At 43.0% G+C, this 18858-nt stretch overlaps 2 protein-coding genes across 10 annotated transcripts in view; one reads left to right on the top strand and one right to left on the bottom strand.

Moving 5' to 3' along the window:
• The window catches only part of TCP11L1 (t-complex 11 like 1), a 34342-nt gene extending 24304 nt beyond the window's left edge, over positions 1 to 10038 (top strand). For 6 of the 9 annotated variants that reach the window (XM_036029210.1, XM_036029206.1, XM_036029205.1 and 3 more), the window contains exons 8-11: positions 575 to 756; positions 2640 to 2812; positions 4621 to 4800; positions 9698 to 9750. In XM_036029210.1, coding sequence (XP_035885103.1) covers positions 575 to 756; positions 2640 to 2812; positions 4621 to 4800; positions 9698 to 9750 — 588 coding nt within the window. Of the gene's footprint in view, positions 1 to 574; positions 757 to 2639; positions 2813 to 4620; positions 5524 to 9697 lie in introns of those variants that run through there. The other 3 variants (XM_028517285.2, XM_036029211.1, XM_036029209.1) reach the window with 2 other exon arrangements.
• Positions 10039 to 17542: 7504 nt separating this feature from the next.
• Positions 17543 to 18858, bottom strand: part of CSTF3 (cleavage stimulation factor subunit 3) — a 72315-nt gene continuing 70999 nt past the window's right edge. Inside the window, exons 20-21 of the mRNA XM_028514687.2 lie at positions 18698 to 18758; positions 17543 to 18254 (exon numbers count right to left, since the gene is read on the bottom strand). Of these exons, the coding sequence (XP_028370488.1) occupies positions 18052 to 18254; positions 18698 to 18758 (264 nt within the window). The 3' untranslated portion in view covers positions 17543 to 18051. The remainder of the gene's footprint in view (positions 18255 to 18697; positions 18759 to 18858) is intronic.

Below are 18858 nucleotides of genomic sequence, written 5' to 3' on the forward strand. Positions count from 1 at the left end.
AAAGCCGGGGCTGTGAGCCTGGAGGTCCCGAACCAGGTGGAGTCAGAGAGGGAGCGTTGCACTCCTACAATGGCGGTGGTGCTTCTCGGTCTTAGGAATTTTGTTTTAAACCCGGTTTAGTCCTGGACAGACTGGGGCGAGTAGGCCACCCTCACTCTGTGACTCATTACTCTTTCCTGTGTAATGATATAACTTCTCTTTATTGACTGTTGGCTCTGCCAGCCACTTCATATGCATGTGTTTTTTTTTTGTTTCCGTCTTTAAAACAGCCCTGTGAAGTAGGAATCCCCATTCTGCATAGGGCGGAGTTGAAAAAAGTTGCATGAGGTCATGCTGCTATTAAATGAGAGTGTGGATCACACCCAGTCTGTCTCATGTTCTTCATGAGTGTGCTCTCCTGCCGCCTCTTTAAGGAAGAAGGGGCTCTGAGATGGAGGAACAATCCACACGTGATTCCTCGATGGCTCCAAAATGGCTAGAAACTCCGAGGGAAACTTTGGCTGTGGCCCCACCGCCCTCTGCTGGCCAGCCCGAATCTACAGCTCAGGCGTGATTTCCATTGTTTTCATTGCAGACAGTTTTGATGGACCAGTCCCGCTTCCAAGAGCTCCAGCTCCAGCTGGAGCAGGTGGCCATCCTGGGGGCCGTGTTGCTGGTCACGTTCAGCATGGCAGCCTCGGGAATTTCCAGCCAGGCCAGCTTTGCTGAGAAACTCAAGATGATCGTGAAGATCCTGCTGACAGATCTGCATCTGCCGTAAGCGGCTAAAAGCTGTGGGGTGGACCTTTCATGGGTGGGTGGGAGGCAGTGGGTGGGCAGGGAGCAGACTGGAAGTGGGGTGTCTGAATGTGGAGCAGAATCTAGGGACCGAGAGGAAACATCGCTCTCCAACTTTCTTTGCCCCTGTAGAATTTACTGAGAGTCATATGGTCAAAGTCAGAATCAACTCGGGTTTGCAAGGCGTCTTTCAAAGGTTTCTGACCAGGACCCATACTAAGAAATTTATTTTCTGTTGTATGGCTGAAATAAAAATTTCACAAAGGGAAACTTATCCTAACTGTGCTTAATACACCCTGATATTTCTGTTCTATTAAAAAATACTGTTTGCCACCCACCAAATAGCTTTCACAGCCAATGAACAGTTTGGACAACACAGCCCTAAGGGAAGCACATATAAGAAACAAGCTGTATTCCCCAGAGTTGTACGTGCCGTATTTTGCTGTGTATAATGCTCACTTTTTGCCCAAATTTTTGAGGGAAAAATAAGGATGCACATTACACATGGGTGTAATGATTACTTACCATGGGTATAATAATGCCATGTACAATGCACACAAAAATGTGGGTGCACATTATACGTGGGAGTGCATTATACACAGCAAAATACAGTACGAGATTCAAGTGTTCTGCCCTTTGCACATTCCTCATAGACATTTTATGCTGGGTGTCAATGGGCTATTTTATCAGCCAGCACTAATCCACACTTTCAAGGGCAGCTGCTCTAATTGTTCTTGCAGTGAAATCAGATTAGGTGATTTGTGTGGTTTATAGCATATGGAATATTCAGGAATGGTTCTAAGTAAACAAGGTCTGACAAGGTCCAATTCAAAGGATTCTTCAAGAGGAATGTCCTCAGACATTCTCATCCTTACAAAATGGATTGATTTTACTGCTGAGTTTGCACAAACACGCTTGTGTTTGGTGCGTGAGGAGCATGCCCACATGTTGTAACTAGGGGTTCAGGAGTCCTGACTTAGGCCAGGAGGGTGTATGCTGAGCCGAGGCCTAGCCTGAGGCCCTTGTACAGGTGGAACGCCGAGCTGTCGCCTCGGTCCCCCTCCTATAGAGCTGCGCTGTCAGAGTTGCTGATGAGAGGGGCCCTGTTTTGCTCTTCCTTAGGAGTCCAGCCCTGCACTGCTGTGCTCGCCCTGCAGTCAGGGGTGGTTGGTGCCAGCAGTGAGCCCTGGGGCCTGCACATCCTGCTGCTCTCACTAATCCTACTGCTCCAAGAATCTAGATGCCGAACCAAGGCAATTAATTGCCTTCTCACAGGCTACCCGGCAGCAGGAGGGCTCCCAGCAGACTCTTGAGGGTAGCCTGGAGGCTCCAGGAACCCCGGATACCAGTTTTCTTAACTCTTAGATTTCAATTTTGTTTATTCTGTTAAAATAGTACATTCACATGTTTTGAAAAATCAAAAGGGTAAAAGGGTATTGAATGAAAAGTTTCCCACTTCTGTCCCGTAGCTACCAAACTTCTGGTTCCTTATGTATTGTTCCAGAGATATTCAAGATATTCTTAAGTCAGTTCCAGGCTTATTTCACCACACAGATGCTAGAAAGAAGTTGGGTTTTGGGTCCTGAAATAGTCTGAGTTCTCCCCTTCCTACTATCCTTTCTGGGGTTGGGGAGAGAGAGAGAAAGAGGGAGGGGGAGAGGGGACAGGGGAGAGAGATAGTCCCTGAATCAGGTGTACACAGCCCGAGAGATTAGGGGCGGGGAGGAGAGTCACAGATGTTCCCTTTGATCACATCAGTCCATGAATTGGTTATTGTGATCTTATCACAAGGGAGGGGCAGGTGTGCACTGTGTTTATCTCTTCTTCCTCCCCTGGCCTCTCCTTTTCCTTCTCTGCCAAAGCTCCTTCCACCTGAGGGATGCCCTGACCACCATCGGGGAGAAGGTCTGCCTGGAGGTGAGCAGCCGCCTTTCCCTGTGTGGATTCGCTCCCTTTACCGCGGACAAGGAGACCGTGCTCAAGGGCCAGATCCAGGCCGTGGCCAGTCCCGATGACCCCATCCGCAGGATCATGGGTACGTTTGGGGGAAGACAGAAAGCAGGGATCTCCAGCCACAACGTGATTAGAGGGACACAAAGGTTTGGGCAAGTGACCAGGCAGCCGTCATTGTTCTGAAGGTTCCAACTCTGAAACGGCAGCTTGGTTCAAAAGCCTGCTCCAGCGAACGCTGAGTGATTCGTGGTGTGGTCCGATTTCAGGTTGGAGTGGAAAGCTGGACCACTGATGGGCCTGCTTCTAATGCTATGACTTTTTAAAAAATTATTCTTAATAAAAGAATATTTTAAACTTATTTTTATTTCTTAATATTTTATTCTTAATAAAAGAAATATTTTATTCTTAATAAAAGAAATATTTTCCTCATATTTTATGGGAAAAAAAGTTACATGGATTAGTGTTTTTTTAAAAATTATTTTATCCCAGCCCTACATTGGTCACAGTTTCACTTGTGCATCACTCCGGAGCAGCCTCTTGAAGATATTGCCAGGTCCTTGGATCATCCAGATTAATAGCATCGACCTTGGTAGAGATGCAGGAAAGGGCCCATAAACAGACCGCTGGCTAATGAGCTGCTCCTTGTCCTGCCATTCTGGTTGTTTAGTAACAGCCAGTTCTAGGCATGGAGATAAAAACCAGCCCTCAGGTAGGAATGAAACGAGGCTTAGTACTTCTGGGTGACGCTCCCAGCTCTGGGAACCTAGAAAACCAAACTCACTTCGGAACAGGGGTGATCGGACCCCTCCAGTCAGCAGTTTCTCTGTCAGTATGTTCTGACAGGTGTGAGTCATTGGCACCCGAGGGGGCTCCCCAGGGCAGGGGGTGGGCAAGTAGTGGGAGAAAGCCCATTCAATATAAATGTCACTGTTGCTTTTGTAATAAAATCTGTAAGAAACCTGGCTTACACTAACGGGTTTTGTTTTTTGGCTGATGAGGATACACAGGAGAGTGCAGAAGTATTATAGAAGGGAATGAGCTAAAAAAAGCATTAACCTAAATTATTCCTCAGAGTAGGACAACTTTACAAATGCCCCCAACTCCATGGCTTTCCACTATAGGCATTAAAGCAGGAAGTCCATGGTTTTTTCATATGGGCTCAGTGGGAAAAGACAGATGACAGGCCAACAGTGCCGGAATCTTCTTTTCTCTTTTTTCTAAATCCCCACACTAGGATATGATTATGGATTTTAGAGAGAGAGGAAGCAGTGCAGGGGTGGTGGGCGGGGGGGCGGGGAGAGAGAAACATTGATCAGTTGCTTTCTGTATGCACTCTGACCAGGGATTGAACCCACAACCTTTGGTGTATGTGGGATGACGCTCCAACCAACTGAGCCACCCAGCTAGTGCACTCTTTTCTTTTTCGAGTCTGTAGTTTGTTTTATTTTTCACCCCACTTTCTGTATGATCTTCAACCGTGGTTAATGTTGGTCTCAGTGTGTCCCCCTCCTCTGGGAGCGGAGCCTGCTAACACTGTAGTCTCCCTTTTCGTGTTCATACATTGATTCTTGCTTTTCAAATGAATTGTGAGCTCTCACAGGGGCCAGGTTTCATGCCAGGCACTGAGCTGGATGCTGGGGGGAGAATGATGAACTCCATAAGCCTTCGTTCCTCCTCTCATGAAACTACCCATCTACAGCGGGGGAGGAAACATTACAGATGGCACGACTGTTTAGAAGTGCAAGGTGCCATGGGTAATGGTGATCTAGGGTGTGGTCAGGAAAGCCTTTCCTGAAAAGGTGGTGTTTAAGTTAAAAACTGAAGCGTAAGCAGAAGTTTGTAAAGCCACCCTGCTCAAGAAACAACCAACTGCTCTCTTTTATATTGCAGATTCCCGAATCCTGGCCTTCTTAGAAAGCTGCCTTGCCTCGGGTCATCAGAAGCCACTGCCCACGGTACCTGGGGGACTGGGTCCTGTCCAAAAAGAGCTGGAGGAAGTTGCTATTAAATTTGTTCGCCTGGTCAACTATAACAAGATGGTCTTCAGTCCCTACTACGATGCAATCCTCAGTAAGATCCTCGTTAGCTCCTAACGTGTGTGCTCCCTACAGCAGCAGTGTTACCTCCTCCATCAGAATACCTGTCCTCAACTATTATCTGGCTTTGGAAAATGGCTGTTTAGCACATTTCTATTTAATAGCATTGATGCCAAAATGAAGAATATTTATTGTGTATCAGTGTTGAAAAGACTTGTTGAAAAATGCACTGAATTCTATTTTGAGGGTTTGTTTTCATGAGTACAAGTTTACAAATCAAAGGAGCTTTTTGTTAACTTGAGTTTCGTAGGTAGCACCCAGCTTTCGAGTGGTTGACTGCCATGCGTCTCCACCCCCGCTCTGTCATGACTGTGGCTGTCTCCCTAGGAGGCTGGGACCTGTCTTCTGTTACCTGGGTCATTTTTCTTTCAGACACCCAAGAATGGAAGAGGATAAGCCATGACCTTGTTTAGACTCTTGCTCCTCTAACACAGCCTCCCATGCCTCCTCCTTCCCGGTGTTTTGTGTTAGAAGGGCTGTACATAGTCTTACTGCCAACCCCCTGCTGCCCCTATTTATTGCGTCTCCCCTACCTGCCTCAGCAGAGCCCCTGAGCCCTTGTGCTCTAGAGTTACTTGATTTTTAAAAGCTTATTCTTTTATACAGAATTACTCTTGAGCCTGGATGATCGCAGTTATGATTTAAGGGACCTAGAGAGAGGAGATTCTTTGACGTTTAAGCTTTGAAAGATGAAGAAGAAGAAAATATATATATAAATATATATTTTAAATATATATTGATGTAATATAAAAGGAAATAAATGTCTGGAGTTTTTACTGACAAATTCACTGTGATACGATACACAGATGATTGGATTAGAGTTCCGGAATTAGATTTAAGTGTTTTCAGATAAAAATAGTATGAACTCATTTATTTCTTTGATAAGGAAGTCATGTAGAAATCCGTGGGTATTGAGCAGTATTTTTTGAGGAACTTCAAAGTCATATAGAAATGCCTGGGTATTGAGCAGTATTTTTTGAGGAACTTCAGTGTCCAGAATTCCTGATGTAACTTGTGACTGAAAGAGGAGTTTGGGTCTCATAGATGACACGTTCTACTAAAAAAATTAAATGTGTGCATGTGCATGTCAGACAGAGACGTTGTATCAGAGGCAGAGCCATGAGGCTGTTGGAGGGATCTCCAGCTGCCAGAACAGCAGGAGAAAAAATAATGCAAGGAATCCCTTGACTAAAGGCAGTGAGGACAGAGATCCAAGACGGCGGCAGAGTGGGTGGAAGCTACACTCACCTCCTCCTGGGACCCAACTGGAATTACAACTGAATTATAGAATAGTCATCCTGAATAAACAGCTGAAGACTAACTGAAGTCTTATACCAAGGATTTATGAAGAATCTACATTGGGACTGGTGGGGAGGGCGGAGACACGAAAAGGGCCGGCCCCACTTCCACAGGTGGCAGCTGAGGTTCTGGAGGGCTATCTCAGCTGCAGGGGTCGGGGAGTTCCCCCCTAAGTGTGGGATCTAAACCCCAAGCTGGGCTCCCCAGCCCAGAACACCAGAGCCAGGAAGAGGTGCCCACATAACACCTGGTTTGAAAGGCTGCAGGGTTTCTGTCTATCAGGGAGAGATGGGAGTCTGCAAGAGAAACAGGCACCCTCTTAAAGGGCCAACACATAAAATTTCCTTTGCAGCCACTCACCCTGGGCTCTGGTGGAGGGATGGCAGAGTCAACTCAAGTTGCATGAGGAGAGCCTGGGGTTTGTGGCTCTAGGGAGGGAGCTGAAAAGACAGCTGCCAGGATCCCTGTGCTGTCATTCCCCACACTGCAAAGGCCATCTTTCTTGGGTGGAACACTCTCCTCCCTGTGACATCGGGCTGGGGGAAAGCAATAGCCCTGCCCTTTGAACTCCCTCTCACCCCACCCTGGAGCTTACACCTGCTGAGGAGTACAGCCAGAGGCTCTTCCAACAACTGAGCCTAAAAGGCAGCCATGAGGTGGAGGCACATCTTGTGGTGCCTTGGGACTTTTGCTGGCCTGTCCCTAGGCCCAATGCTGGTAAAAGCAGCATTGGTTCACAGCGTTGGTTCTACGGTTTATGGCTGCCAGGCCCAGCAGAGGCAGCCATAAACTGTAGATCGCTTGTAGCCCCAAACAGATTGCCGAAGGCCAGTCATAGGCAGCATATTACATTGGCTTGCACCAGAGTCCCTTCTAAGAGGTCCAGAACAAACACCCGGTGGCCAGCTTCAGTCAACATTAGAGCAGGATTGGATAAGCTTAACAGGCAGCATATCCATTGGGAGATCTTGGCAGGCACCACACCCTGTGGAGGTGAATTCTGCTTCCTGTGGCGAGCACAGCAGTCTGCATGTTGAGGTTGGGGTTGAGCCTCACAGTCAGCCAGACTGAGGGTCAATCCCATGCACAAATGGACTAATAGCAATCAAGATTCAATTATGCCTTGGCTGTTGTGGCTCAGTTGGTTGGGCATCGTCCTGCAAGCCAAAAGGTTGCTGGTTTAGTTCCTGGTCAGACCACATGCCTGGGTTGTGGGTTAGGTCCCTGGTCCAGATGTGTGCAAGAGGTGACTGATCAATGTTTCTCTCTCACATGGATGTTCTACTACCTTTCTTTCTCCCTACCTTCCCCTCTGCTAGAATTAATACAAAAAAATATTTATTTAAAAAAAAAGGTCAGTTTACAACAAGAGGGTCCACATAACCTACACAAGGGACATTCCTGGAGCACCCAGCTCAGGTGATCAACAAGACTGCACCACTGGGACCCCACAGGACACCTACAGCATAAGGCCAGTCCACAAAGACTGGGAGTCATAGCAGACCTATCTAAGACATAGTAAGAAACATAAAGAGGCAGCCAAAATGGGGAGACAAAGAGACCCTAAATGAAAGAATAGGAAAAATCTCCAAAGAAAGAACTAAATGAAATGGAGGCAAGCAATTTATCCGATATAGAGTTCAAAATAATGGTTATAAGAATGTTCAACAGCATGAAAAAGGACCTAGAAACCATAAAAAGGGACCAGTCAGAAGTGAAGAACACTCTGGAAGGGACAAACAGGAGGTTGGTTGAAGCAGAGGATCAACTCAGTGATGCGGAAGACAAGGTAGGAAAAAGCAATCAGAACAGCAAAAAGCAATCAGAGCTTTAAAATGAGGTGAGTAACAACATCATTGTAGGGGTACCCAAAAGGCGAAGAGAGAAAGCAAGGTATTGAGGCCCTATTTGAAAAAACAATGACCAGAAGCTTCCCTAACCTCATGAAAGAATAAGATGCACAAGTCCAGGAAGCACAGAGAGTCCCAAACAAGATGAACCCAAAGAGGCCCACACCAGGACTCATCATAATTAAAATGGCAAAAGTTAAAGACAAAGAACTTGAAAGCCACAAAAGAAAGACAGTTGCCTACAAGGGATCTCCCATAAGACTGTCAGCTGATTTCTCAGCAGAAACACTTCAGGCCAGAAAGGATTGGCATCAAATATTCAAAGTGATGAAAAGCAAGGACCTACAACCGAGATTATACCCAGCAAGGTTATCATTTAGAACTGAAGGAGAAATAAAGAGCCTTCCAGACAAGAAAAAGCTAAAAGAGTTCATTACCACCAAACCAGTGTTACAAAATGTTAAAGGGTCTGTTTGAAGAGAAGAGAATCACTTTACATGTATATAGCTTAAATGCTGTGATCAAGATACATATAGATATCTATATCTATATCTATCTTATGGTCTATATATATAAGATATATATGATATATGTGATATATATGATATATGATATATATGATATATCGACTATAAGATATATATATAGTCTATAATGACCTACTTCAGAACAAAAGATACACAGAGACTAGGAGTAAAGGGATGGAAAAAGATATTTCATGCAAATGGGAAGGAAAAAGAAGTATCAATACTTACATCTGACAAAATGGACTTTTAATACCAAGGCTACAGTAAGATACAAGGAAGGACACTACATAATGACAAAGGGAACGATCCAACCAGAGGATATAATCCTAGTAAACATTATGCACCCAACCTAGGAGCACCTACATGTGTAAAGCATATCATGATGGACATAAAGGGAGAGACTGACAGTAATACAGTCATAGTAAGGGATTTTAACACCCCATTTACATCAATGGATAGATCTTCCAGTCAGAAAATCCACAAGGAGACAGCTGCCTTAAACAACATACTAGATCACATGGATTTAACTGATATCTTCAGAGCATTTCATCCCAAAGCTGCAGAATGTACATTCTTTTCAAGTGCACATGGAACATTTTCTAGGATAGACCACATGTTAGGACAAACAAGTCTCAATATTTTTAGGTAGATTGAAATCATGTTAAGTACCTTCTCTGATCATAATGGTATGAAACTAGAAATTAATCACAAGAAAAAAACTGAAAAACACACAAAGACAAAAACTAAACAGCATTACTAAACAGTGAATGAGTTAACAATGATGTCAAGGAAGAAATGAAAAGATACCTTGAAACAGGCAGGGAGGGGTGGGGTGGAGTAAGGGACAGGGTTGGAAGTGACCAGAGGAACATTGACTTGGTTTCCAACGTTTTGGCCTCTCTGGGCCACACTGGAAGAAGAAGAGTTGTCTTAGGCCACACATTAAATACATTGTGACACATAATCACCAAAAAATCTCAATGTTTTAAGTAAGTTTACAATTTCATGTTGGGCCGCATTCACAGCCATCCTGGGCTCTACTCGGCCCATGGGCCACAGGTTGGACACCCCTGCCACAGACCATGTTGTGAAACCAGGCTTCAGAGGAGTGAAGGGTTATATTGTGGGGGAATGCAGTTTCTCCAAATACGTGTTACCCATGTTTTGTTTGTTTTTGTTTTGTTTTTTATTGCAGCCAGAGATGTATGCTGCATTATGTGGTCAGAAGTCATATTCTTAAGAGTTTAGACTCAAGGACAAATCTTCTCTGGTTTTATTGGAAAGGGATCAAAGTTCAGTAAGTAGAGCTTTTAAAGAACAAAATCACGTCTTTTCCAGTGCATTCAGGGAGGTCACTTCTGGAACTGGCTCTGTGGTTAAGGTTGCTTATGGCCTGGGTGGTACAAGCTTCAAGCCCGAGCACCCAGGGGTGGCGCTCCTTTGGCAGCCTCAGCTTCAGAGTGTTTGAGGTTTTATTCTCCCCCCTCCAAGGATGAAGCAGGGGAGCTCTGCCCAACATACACTTCCTGTAGTTATTCTTTCTAAATCTCAACAATTCTTTTTTGCCTTTGTTCATAAGAGTTAACTCACAAGATTTGTTTTCCCTCCTAAGTTCCTAAATTGACAAAGTTTGCTTGAAATCCTAATGTTGTATAGCAGGGAGCTTCACAGCCTCTCATGCCCGCCTCACCCCCAACCTCACTTTTCACAGATGGAGTTCCTTCTACATGTGGCAAAAGCCAAGCGTGGACAAGGCAAAGTTCAGAAACACAATGTTTATATTGAATCATTTTGTTGTAGCTTTTTGAAGATAAGTGAACTCATTTTGTTTCTGGAATCTCATAGGATTATCATTAAGGGCCAGGACAATTCACTTAGTTCATTGAGTCACTCAGGAAATGTTTCTTAAGCATCTATGTGGAATTCCTCCCTACAGCTCTCCTGCTCCCCTCGAAGACAAAATATCCTGTGGCATGTGAAGTATCCTTGAGCATTCTAGTGGTTCTATTTACTACATGCAGATCGGATTTGACATGATTTCCTGCCCAATGGGTTTGTGGGAACAGTGTCAGAACCACAGTAAGATGTCTTACCGGTTAAATGCAGTAGACAGGTGTGTAAGAACTTCTCTGTGAAGAAAAGTTACTAATAAGTTTGACATATTACTCCTGTAGATGCAGATACTGACAATTCTGAAGGGACGATTCAGCAATTCTGTTCTTGTGGCAGTGCTTGCTTTCATTTCTCCAAGCCTTCAAGTGTCTGGAAGTACAGAGGGCTGCTGCCCCCAGTTTTCTTGGTGAATTTCCAGCAATCTTTTGGCATGCCCTGACTTGTGTGTATAACATTTGTATTTCCTAATTTTGGGGCAGCACGGTAGAGTGGAAAGATGGGGGCTGTCAAGAAACCAGTGTTCTGATCCCATTACTATTACATACTATCTGGGGCTAATCGGGACTCACTCCCAACACCTGTAAAGGAAAAGGACTAGACTTGACCTTTAAGACCCTTTCCAGTTGTGACATTCTGTGGTTCATCTGACTTGAGAAACTTAATAGACTGCAGTAGGATTGTACACAAAGCTCCCGATTCAGAGGAAGATCTGGATTTGAGTCTTTCCTTTGTTGCCTTCTTACTGGTTTCGTGATATTGATTGGCTAGTCAATCTCCCTAGGGCCTCAGTGTTTTTGTCTGTAAAATGGCAACATTTACTAGCTCACACTTTCTGTGAGCATTAAATTTGATAATGGTTATTAGAATGCTTTGTATGTGGAAAAGGACTATAAATTGCTTTATCAATAACAACGAAGAGCATACAACCCTCTACCTGTAGGTACACGTTGATTATTATGATAGGTTGGTTCCACTGTTGGTGCTCAACCTCCCTTTAGGCAAGTCCATTTCATAGGCCTGTAGGGAGCTCTTCTTTCCTGTCCCAGGACGTATTCTCTGTCACCATCTCTCTGCTAGAGCTGCAGTCTTACCTTTTCTTACCGCCAACGTCCACGTTCACGCCAGTGATTTCTCCCCATCGCCACCTCTATGTTATTATTTGAACGAATGAATGGATGACAATGGGTGCTGGGCTGTGACACTCATTTAAAGGCATTATCTCATTGAAAATATAATCTAAATAAGGAACTACAAAGTGTTTGCAATTGTGAATTTAAACTGGATTTTATATTATTGAACTATTTCTAATAGGTAGCCTTTCATTCATAGTATTTAGAGAAACTGAAGGGCAAAGCCTTTGAGCCCAGTAAGTTATGTTAACCTATTAAATGTTCACAGATAGTTTCAGAAATAGTCCTAGGAAATAAGCATTAGAAACTTTAACAGGCACAATTTTGCTTAAAACTGCCCCTAGTATGAGTTTCTGTTATACCTGATTATATTGCATTCTGAACCTAAGAACTAGAGCTGTCTACAGGCCTGGTCTGATGGAGTGTCATTTAGTTTTTTTAAAATATATTTTATTGATTATGCTATTACAATTGTCCCATTTTCCCCTTTTTAATCCCCTACCCCCTTCATCTCCCTCCCACCTGCATCCCCCCCCAACACTTAGTTTATGTCTATGGGTCATACATACAAGTTCTTTGACTTCTCCATATCCTATAATATTCATAACTTTCCACTGTCTACTTTGTACCTACCAGTTATGCTTCTTACTCCCTGTACCTTCCCCACCATTCTCCCCACTACCTCTCCCTGCTGATAACCCTCCATGTGATCTCTGTTTCTGTGATGCTGTTCCTGTTCTAGTTGTTTGCTTAGTTTGTTTTTGTTTTTCTTTTTGTTTTAGGTGTAGTTGTTAATAATTGTGAGTTTGCTGTCATTTTATTGTACATGCTTTTGATCTTCTTTTTCTTAGATAAGTCCCTCTAACATTTCATACAATAAGGGCTTGATGATGATGAACTCCTTTAATTTGACCTTATCTGAGAAGCACTTTATCTGCCCTTCCATTCTAAATGAAAGCTTTGCTAGATAGAGCTATCTGGGATGTAGGTCCTTGCCTTTCATGACTTGGAATACTTCTTTCCAGCCCCTTCTTGCCTGTAAGGTCTCTTTTGAGAAATCAGCTGAGAGTCTTATGGGAACTCCTTTGTAGGTAACGGTCTCCTCTTCTCTTGCTGCTTTTAAGATTTTCTCCTTTATTTTAATCTCGGGTAGTGTAATTATGATGTGCCTTGGTGTGTTCCTTTTTGGGTCCAACTTCTTTGGGACTCTCTGAGCTTTCTGGACTTCCTGGAAGTCCATTTCCTTCGCCAGAATGGGGAGGTTCTCCTTTATTATTTGTTCAACTAACTTTTCCGTTGCTGTTCTTCCTCTTCTCCTTCTGGTACCCCTATAATTTGGATGTTGGAACATTTAAAGTTGTCCTGGAGGTTCCTAAGCCTCTCACTTTTTGAATTCTTGTTTCTTCGTTCTTTTCTGGTTGGATGTTTATTTCTTCCTTTTGCTCCAAACCATTGATTTGAGTCCCAGTTTCCTTCCTGTCACTGCTGGTTCCCTGTATGTTTTCCCTCATTTCACTCTTCATAGCCTTCACTTTTTCCTCTATTTTGTGACACTACCTAACCAATTCTGTGAGGGTCCTGATTACCAGTGTTTTGAACTGTGCCTGATAGGCTGACTATCTCTTTGTTGCTTAGTTGTATTTTTTCTGGAGCTTTGATCTGTTCTTTCATTTGGACCATTTTTTGTGCGTGTCAGGGCACCTGTTACATAGTAAGGGGCGGAGCCTCAGGTGTTCAGCAGGGTGGGGCAACCCATGTGGCTGCGTTGTTGAGCTGTATGTGTGGGAGGGGTACGAGAGAGAACAGTGCCGCTCGTTCAGCTCTCTGCTGGCTTTTGGTCACTTCCTCTGCTACCCACAAGCAAATTAGGCCCTTCTGGTGCTGATTCCCGGGTTGGTGAGTTTTGTGTATGTTCTAGGACTCTGTGGGTCTCTCCAATGAACTCTTCTGAGAGGCTGGGAGTTTCTCCCGTTGCCTCATCCCTCACAGGGGTTTTCAATCAGAGGTCTGGGGCTTTATTTCCTAGAGCTAGAACCCTAGGCTGTGTGGTCTATCTCACTCCCCAGTTGTTCCTCCCAGTTTATCTGCACTCGGATGTGGGACTGCTCGCTCCACGAGGCACCTGCTACCTTGCCGAGTCCTCTTTGCCCGGCCACCCATCTCCACGCCTCCTACCGGTATGGAGGAATGTTTCTTCTTTTACTCCTTGGTTGTGGTACTTCCCTACAGTTCAATTTTCTGTCAGTTCTGGTTATTTTTTGTTTTTAAATTTGTCCTCCTTTTGGTTGTGTGAGGAGGCACAGTGTATCTACCTACGCCTCCATCTTGGCTGGAAGTTCTGATCTATTCTTTCATTTGGGCCATATTCTTTTGTCTCGGTGCAGCTGTTAGTAGCAAGGGGCGGAGCCTTAGGTGCTCACCAGGGCGGGGCGACCGTGTCACTGCGTTGTTGTGCTGTGTGTGGGGGAGGGGTCTGAGAGGGGACATAGCCGCTTGCTCCACTCTCCGCCAGTTTTCAGTCTCTTCCCCCACTTTCCACAAGCAAATTGGGCCCTTTTGGTGCTGATTCCCGGGTGGGTGGGCTTGTGTCGTTCTGGGACCCTGTGGGTTTCTCCAACAAACTCTCCTGTGAGGCTGGGAGTTTCTTCAGCTGCCACAACCCCCACCGATTGTTGTAGTCAGAGGTTTTGAGGCTTTATTTCCCTGCGCTGGATCCCTGGGTTGCGGGTCTGTTTCACTCCCCAGTTGTTCCTCCTAGTTTATGCACACACAAATGTGGGGCCACCTGGTCCACCAGTCGCCACCTTGCCTATTCCTGTCTGCCAACTGCTGCCTTGCCATGCATCCTCTCCACCCCAGCTGCCTGTCTCCGCCCCTCCTACCAGTCTGAATGAATGTTTCTTATTTAACTCCTTGGTTGGTTGTTGGACTTCCATACAGTTCGATTTTTCTGGTTATTTTTTTTTAATTTGTTGTTGCCCTTCTTTTGGTTGTGTGAGGAGGCAAAGTGTATATCTACCTACACCTCCATCTTGGCTGGAAGTCAGTATCATTCATTTAGGGTTTTATTTTTTTATTTATTTTATTTTTAGACAGAGATTAAGGGAAGGAGAAAGAGGAGAGAAACATCAGTGTGTAGTTGCCTCTTGTGTGCTCCGCCACTGGGGACCTGGCCTGCAACCCAGGCATGTTCCCCGACTGAGAATCAAACTGGTGACCCTTTGGTTTGCAGGCTGGCACTCAGTCCACTGAACCACACTAGCCAGGGCTCATTTAGTTTTGAAATCAGATGTGTCTTTAGTTGGTAGCAATAGTCAGATTCCACCATTTTTAGGTTTGTCTTATCTTAACTAAACACTGAGAACCTTTAAAGTGCAACTTCCGTTACTTCAACGGAAGTAATGCTCTTCTCCCCCCCCCCCCCATTCACGTTGCCTCTGCTTTTTAAAGTACTGTCTTTTTTGTGCTCACCAAGTAGAACTTGGTGAGGGCTGAGACAGAGAAGAAAATTTAGTAAACTGCTGAATTGTTTTCCTTGACTTTTATTCCCAAAACTTGGTAAGCTAACATTTCCGTTGAATATTTAAGATTTTTACTTAAATCAGTAACATGGTACCTGGAGTTTTGTTCTTGGTGTGAATTATCTTTCAAGACTTAAGAGATTTTTATTTTAAAAAATATAATTTTACTTGACAAATGTGAAAGTCAAGGAAGAACTACCAACTTTAATGAAGTTTATTTTGGGAAGTGAAATGTAAAAAACATCTAGGAAAATGGTAATTATACTGTTATTGCTGTGTAAATGAATTCTTAGTTTTATCAAGTAAAGGCTGATGATGGAGGGTTATAAAAATCACAAAATAAATTTGTAATTATTGACCAAAGTCGAAATGCAGACTAAGTGGTCTATTTTCTCATTCTTTTCCAGTGGTACAGTTTGGTTATTCACTTTTATACTCACCAGGTAGCTGTGGTAACATGGCTGTAATTTCTTGTTTGAAATGTACTGCCATAGGACAGTCCTTAAATTTTATGCAGTTCTAGAATTGTAGGGACATTGTCATTGTTTTTATAAAAAGGAAAAATATGGATTTGGGGGGGCAGTTTCTCTGGGTCCAGCAATACAGATACCGGAGGGAAGTTGGACGTGTGAGACTGGCTGTGCCATGGAGAGTTTGCACTTTAGTTCCCAAAAGTAAGTCCAGATTTCTAACACACTCCTGTTCAGCTGTGTTCACAACAGGAATTGTCAAATATTCAGACACAATCATATTAAAAACTAAAAATTCATGTATGTCTATAGCAGTTAAAACATTAGACAGTGTTTTCTTCTAATAAGAAATAATCCTTTTCATGTTTAAAGGTCAGATAATTTCTAGGGGAAAATACCTTAGAAACAAATGCAGTAGAAGCAACTATGATACACAAAGTACTTCGTGGCACTTCTCACCTAGCTGGTAGAGGGGGCTTTTCTCTGTACTACAAATGCTAAAAGGAAAAACATGCTCATGCACATTGGTGTCCCTGTTTTGTCACTCATGGAAACACTATTGTAGACAAGTATAGGTACTTGAAACCATTTTGTTTTCTTTAAAACACTGCCCAAAGAGGGCCCTTCAGGCAAGATTCCCCACCTCTGTAATCTATTTTCAGATCTATGCTATATGGGACAACCTGCGCCTTTCGGATTGCTTGGTTGATAACCATGATATAAAAAGCCCACAGAGCCTGAAAATGAATTTGAGGGTGACAAAATCTGAATGAAAGCCAGCTGACTTTGTTTTGAGGCAGTTTTAGCTTTAATGGGCAAAAAAAAACAGTATAGACAGATGCTTGTGATCAACTTATGTAAATACAACTTTACTACACATGTTGATATGAGTGACTCAGTAACCTTCACTCCACTTTGAGTGTTATATAAATATTTGAATATGATTTTAAATTTTAAGATTAATATTTAATCACATTTGAAGTCAAATTCTAAATTGTGTACCCAGTAGGTAAGATAGTTTCATTATAGCCATACTTTTTGCATTTTTTCCTGATTTTTTTTGCTTTTATGCCAAATCACAAACTTTAGTCTCACCTAATTTTCTGTATAGATTTTCCAGAAATAAGTCAAGAGGAGGAAATACAACTAACAAAGGGCAAAACCTAATGCTTTGGACTTATTTGCATAAGTTTGTACGCCCTGTAATTAAATTTGGTTAATTGGCTGTAGTTTTCTTCAGTGCAATCTATGAAAAACATGTTTCTGAGTACGGAGCACCTTCTGAAATATAGTTATGTTAGAACAAGACAATGGGTGGTTAAAAGAATTCCCACAAATTGCTTTTGAGAGAGATTATGATAAAATACCTCAATCTGCCTCAGGTTAATTGGGGGAAGTGCATTGAGTTTTTCTAAAATGTTCCATTTGCTCCTTAAAAATGGATCCCTCGTGTTTTCAGTGAGTACCAAGAAAGATCAGGGAGGATGAAGTTAAACACAGTAAGTATGACTTTTCATTGTATTGACTTTTTAAAATTGATTTGAGAGAGAGAGGGAGAGCAATATGTTGTTCCACTTATTCTTAAAAAAAAAAAAAAAAAAAGATTTTATTTATTTATTTATTTATTCAAGATTTATTTATTTATTTTTAGAGAGGGAAGGGAGAAAGAGAGAGAGCAAAACATCAATGTGCAGTTAGTTGCTGGGGGCCGTGGCCCACAACCCAGGCATGTGCCCTGACTGGGAATCGAACCTGTGATGCTTTGGTTCGCAGCCCGCGCTCAATCCACCGAGCTACACCAGCCAGGGTTGTTCCACTTATTCTTGCATTCACTGACCGATTCTTGTGTGTGCCCTGACCAGGAACGGAACCCGCAACTGTGGCTTATCGGGATGGCACGCTAACCAACTGAACTACCCAGCCAGGGCTGACAATTATTTTTAAACTGTATTGGTTGAATAACATAAAATAAGTTAGCTACTTTAAGTAAATTCTGAATGAAAGTAGCAGAAGGAGGCAAGACATATTTGAGATCCTTTTATTTTTTAAAGGATTGTTTTAAAATTTTAAACTACAAAACAGATCCCATACATTCTGCCATAAATAAAAAACAAACAATAAGGCAGGACTCTACATAAGCAGACTGAGAACGACTGTTTTCAGAAAAATGTGATAAAATGCTTTACAATCATAAGCCATCCAGTTTTTAAAATAAAACTGTTGAAAACTCACAAGTCTTCAGGCGGCACGTACAAGACACCCTTGAAGAGGGAACAAAATGCAGTTCTGCCATTTTGTACTGTTCTCACATCTGAAAACCCAATTTTGCTCAGAGCGCAAGTTCCACGTTCTAAAGCTCACACAGGTTGGTTTATTTTCTTTCTCAAGAACCATATGATAGAGGCACCAATGACAATACAACTTTGTTTCCAAGAACCTTGTAACAAAGCATTGTCTCTTTTAAACATATGACTTAAGAGGCAAAAGGGAATCCTGGGTAACAGTTTTCTTTCAGAGGCAGGTTTTGAGCCCGTTTCACCGAATTCGCTTCTGCTGCCGCGCTCTATAAATGTCGTGAACGGGAGGGACGACAGCCCCCTTTTCCTCATCTTCATCTGAGTCCTCGTTGGGCCTCTTGACGGCCTTGGTGAGCACCGCGTTACTTTCCACCGGGCCGTTGCCTTCCACAGCTAGCTCTGGGGCTCCGCCCGTAATGATCCTCACAGCTTCCTCGACAGCTGGTGAAACAAAACGAAACGGACTTTGGAAGATGCTGAAAATTACACTGCTATGAAAAGATATGTACGTGCTACTTTGGATACTTTACAGTTCATTTCATAGCCTACTATTAGCAAAGCATGGGATAGTACTGACACTAAATAATTAAAGGAAAAGACAAACACTGCTGTTAAAATGAATAAAATTGTTTTCATAATCTAAGTCTAATGTAATAGTGCATGTTCACATGAATAGAAAAGATACGCTTTTGAAAAGATAAGCTATTATGACATGTTACTTAGTGAAATCAGATTACAGAGAAGTCTCTGTGCCCAGGAAGGCCTGCATCACTGCTGATTTCTTGTATTTCCACAAGGTGGCCAGCTGGTTTGGGAAACTTCAGTGGCAGATAGGAGACAACAGTGAGAATTCTACTCTAAGAAGAGGAGCTTCCATCACTTACTATTTGGTATCTTGCATCTTCGGAAAATTTCCATCAGTTCATCCACTTGTACAAAAGGACCCTATTTTTGATACAAATTTTATTTTTAAAAATTTTATTAAAATTAAATTTCAATTACAGTTGATATTATTTAAAATTTTTTTAAATTTATTGATTTTTAG

The sequence above is a fragment of the Phyllostomus discolor genome, chromosome 6, assembly GCF_004126475.2.
Source record: "Phyllostomus discolor isolate MPI-MPIP mPhyDis1 chromosome 6, mPhyDis1.pri.v3, whole genome shotgun sequence".
Taxonomy (NCBI): Eukaryota; Metazoa; Chordata; class Mammalia; order Chiroptera; family Phyllostomidae; genus Phyllostomus; species Phyllostomus discolor.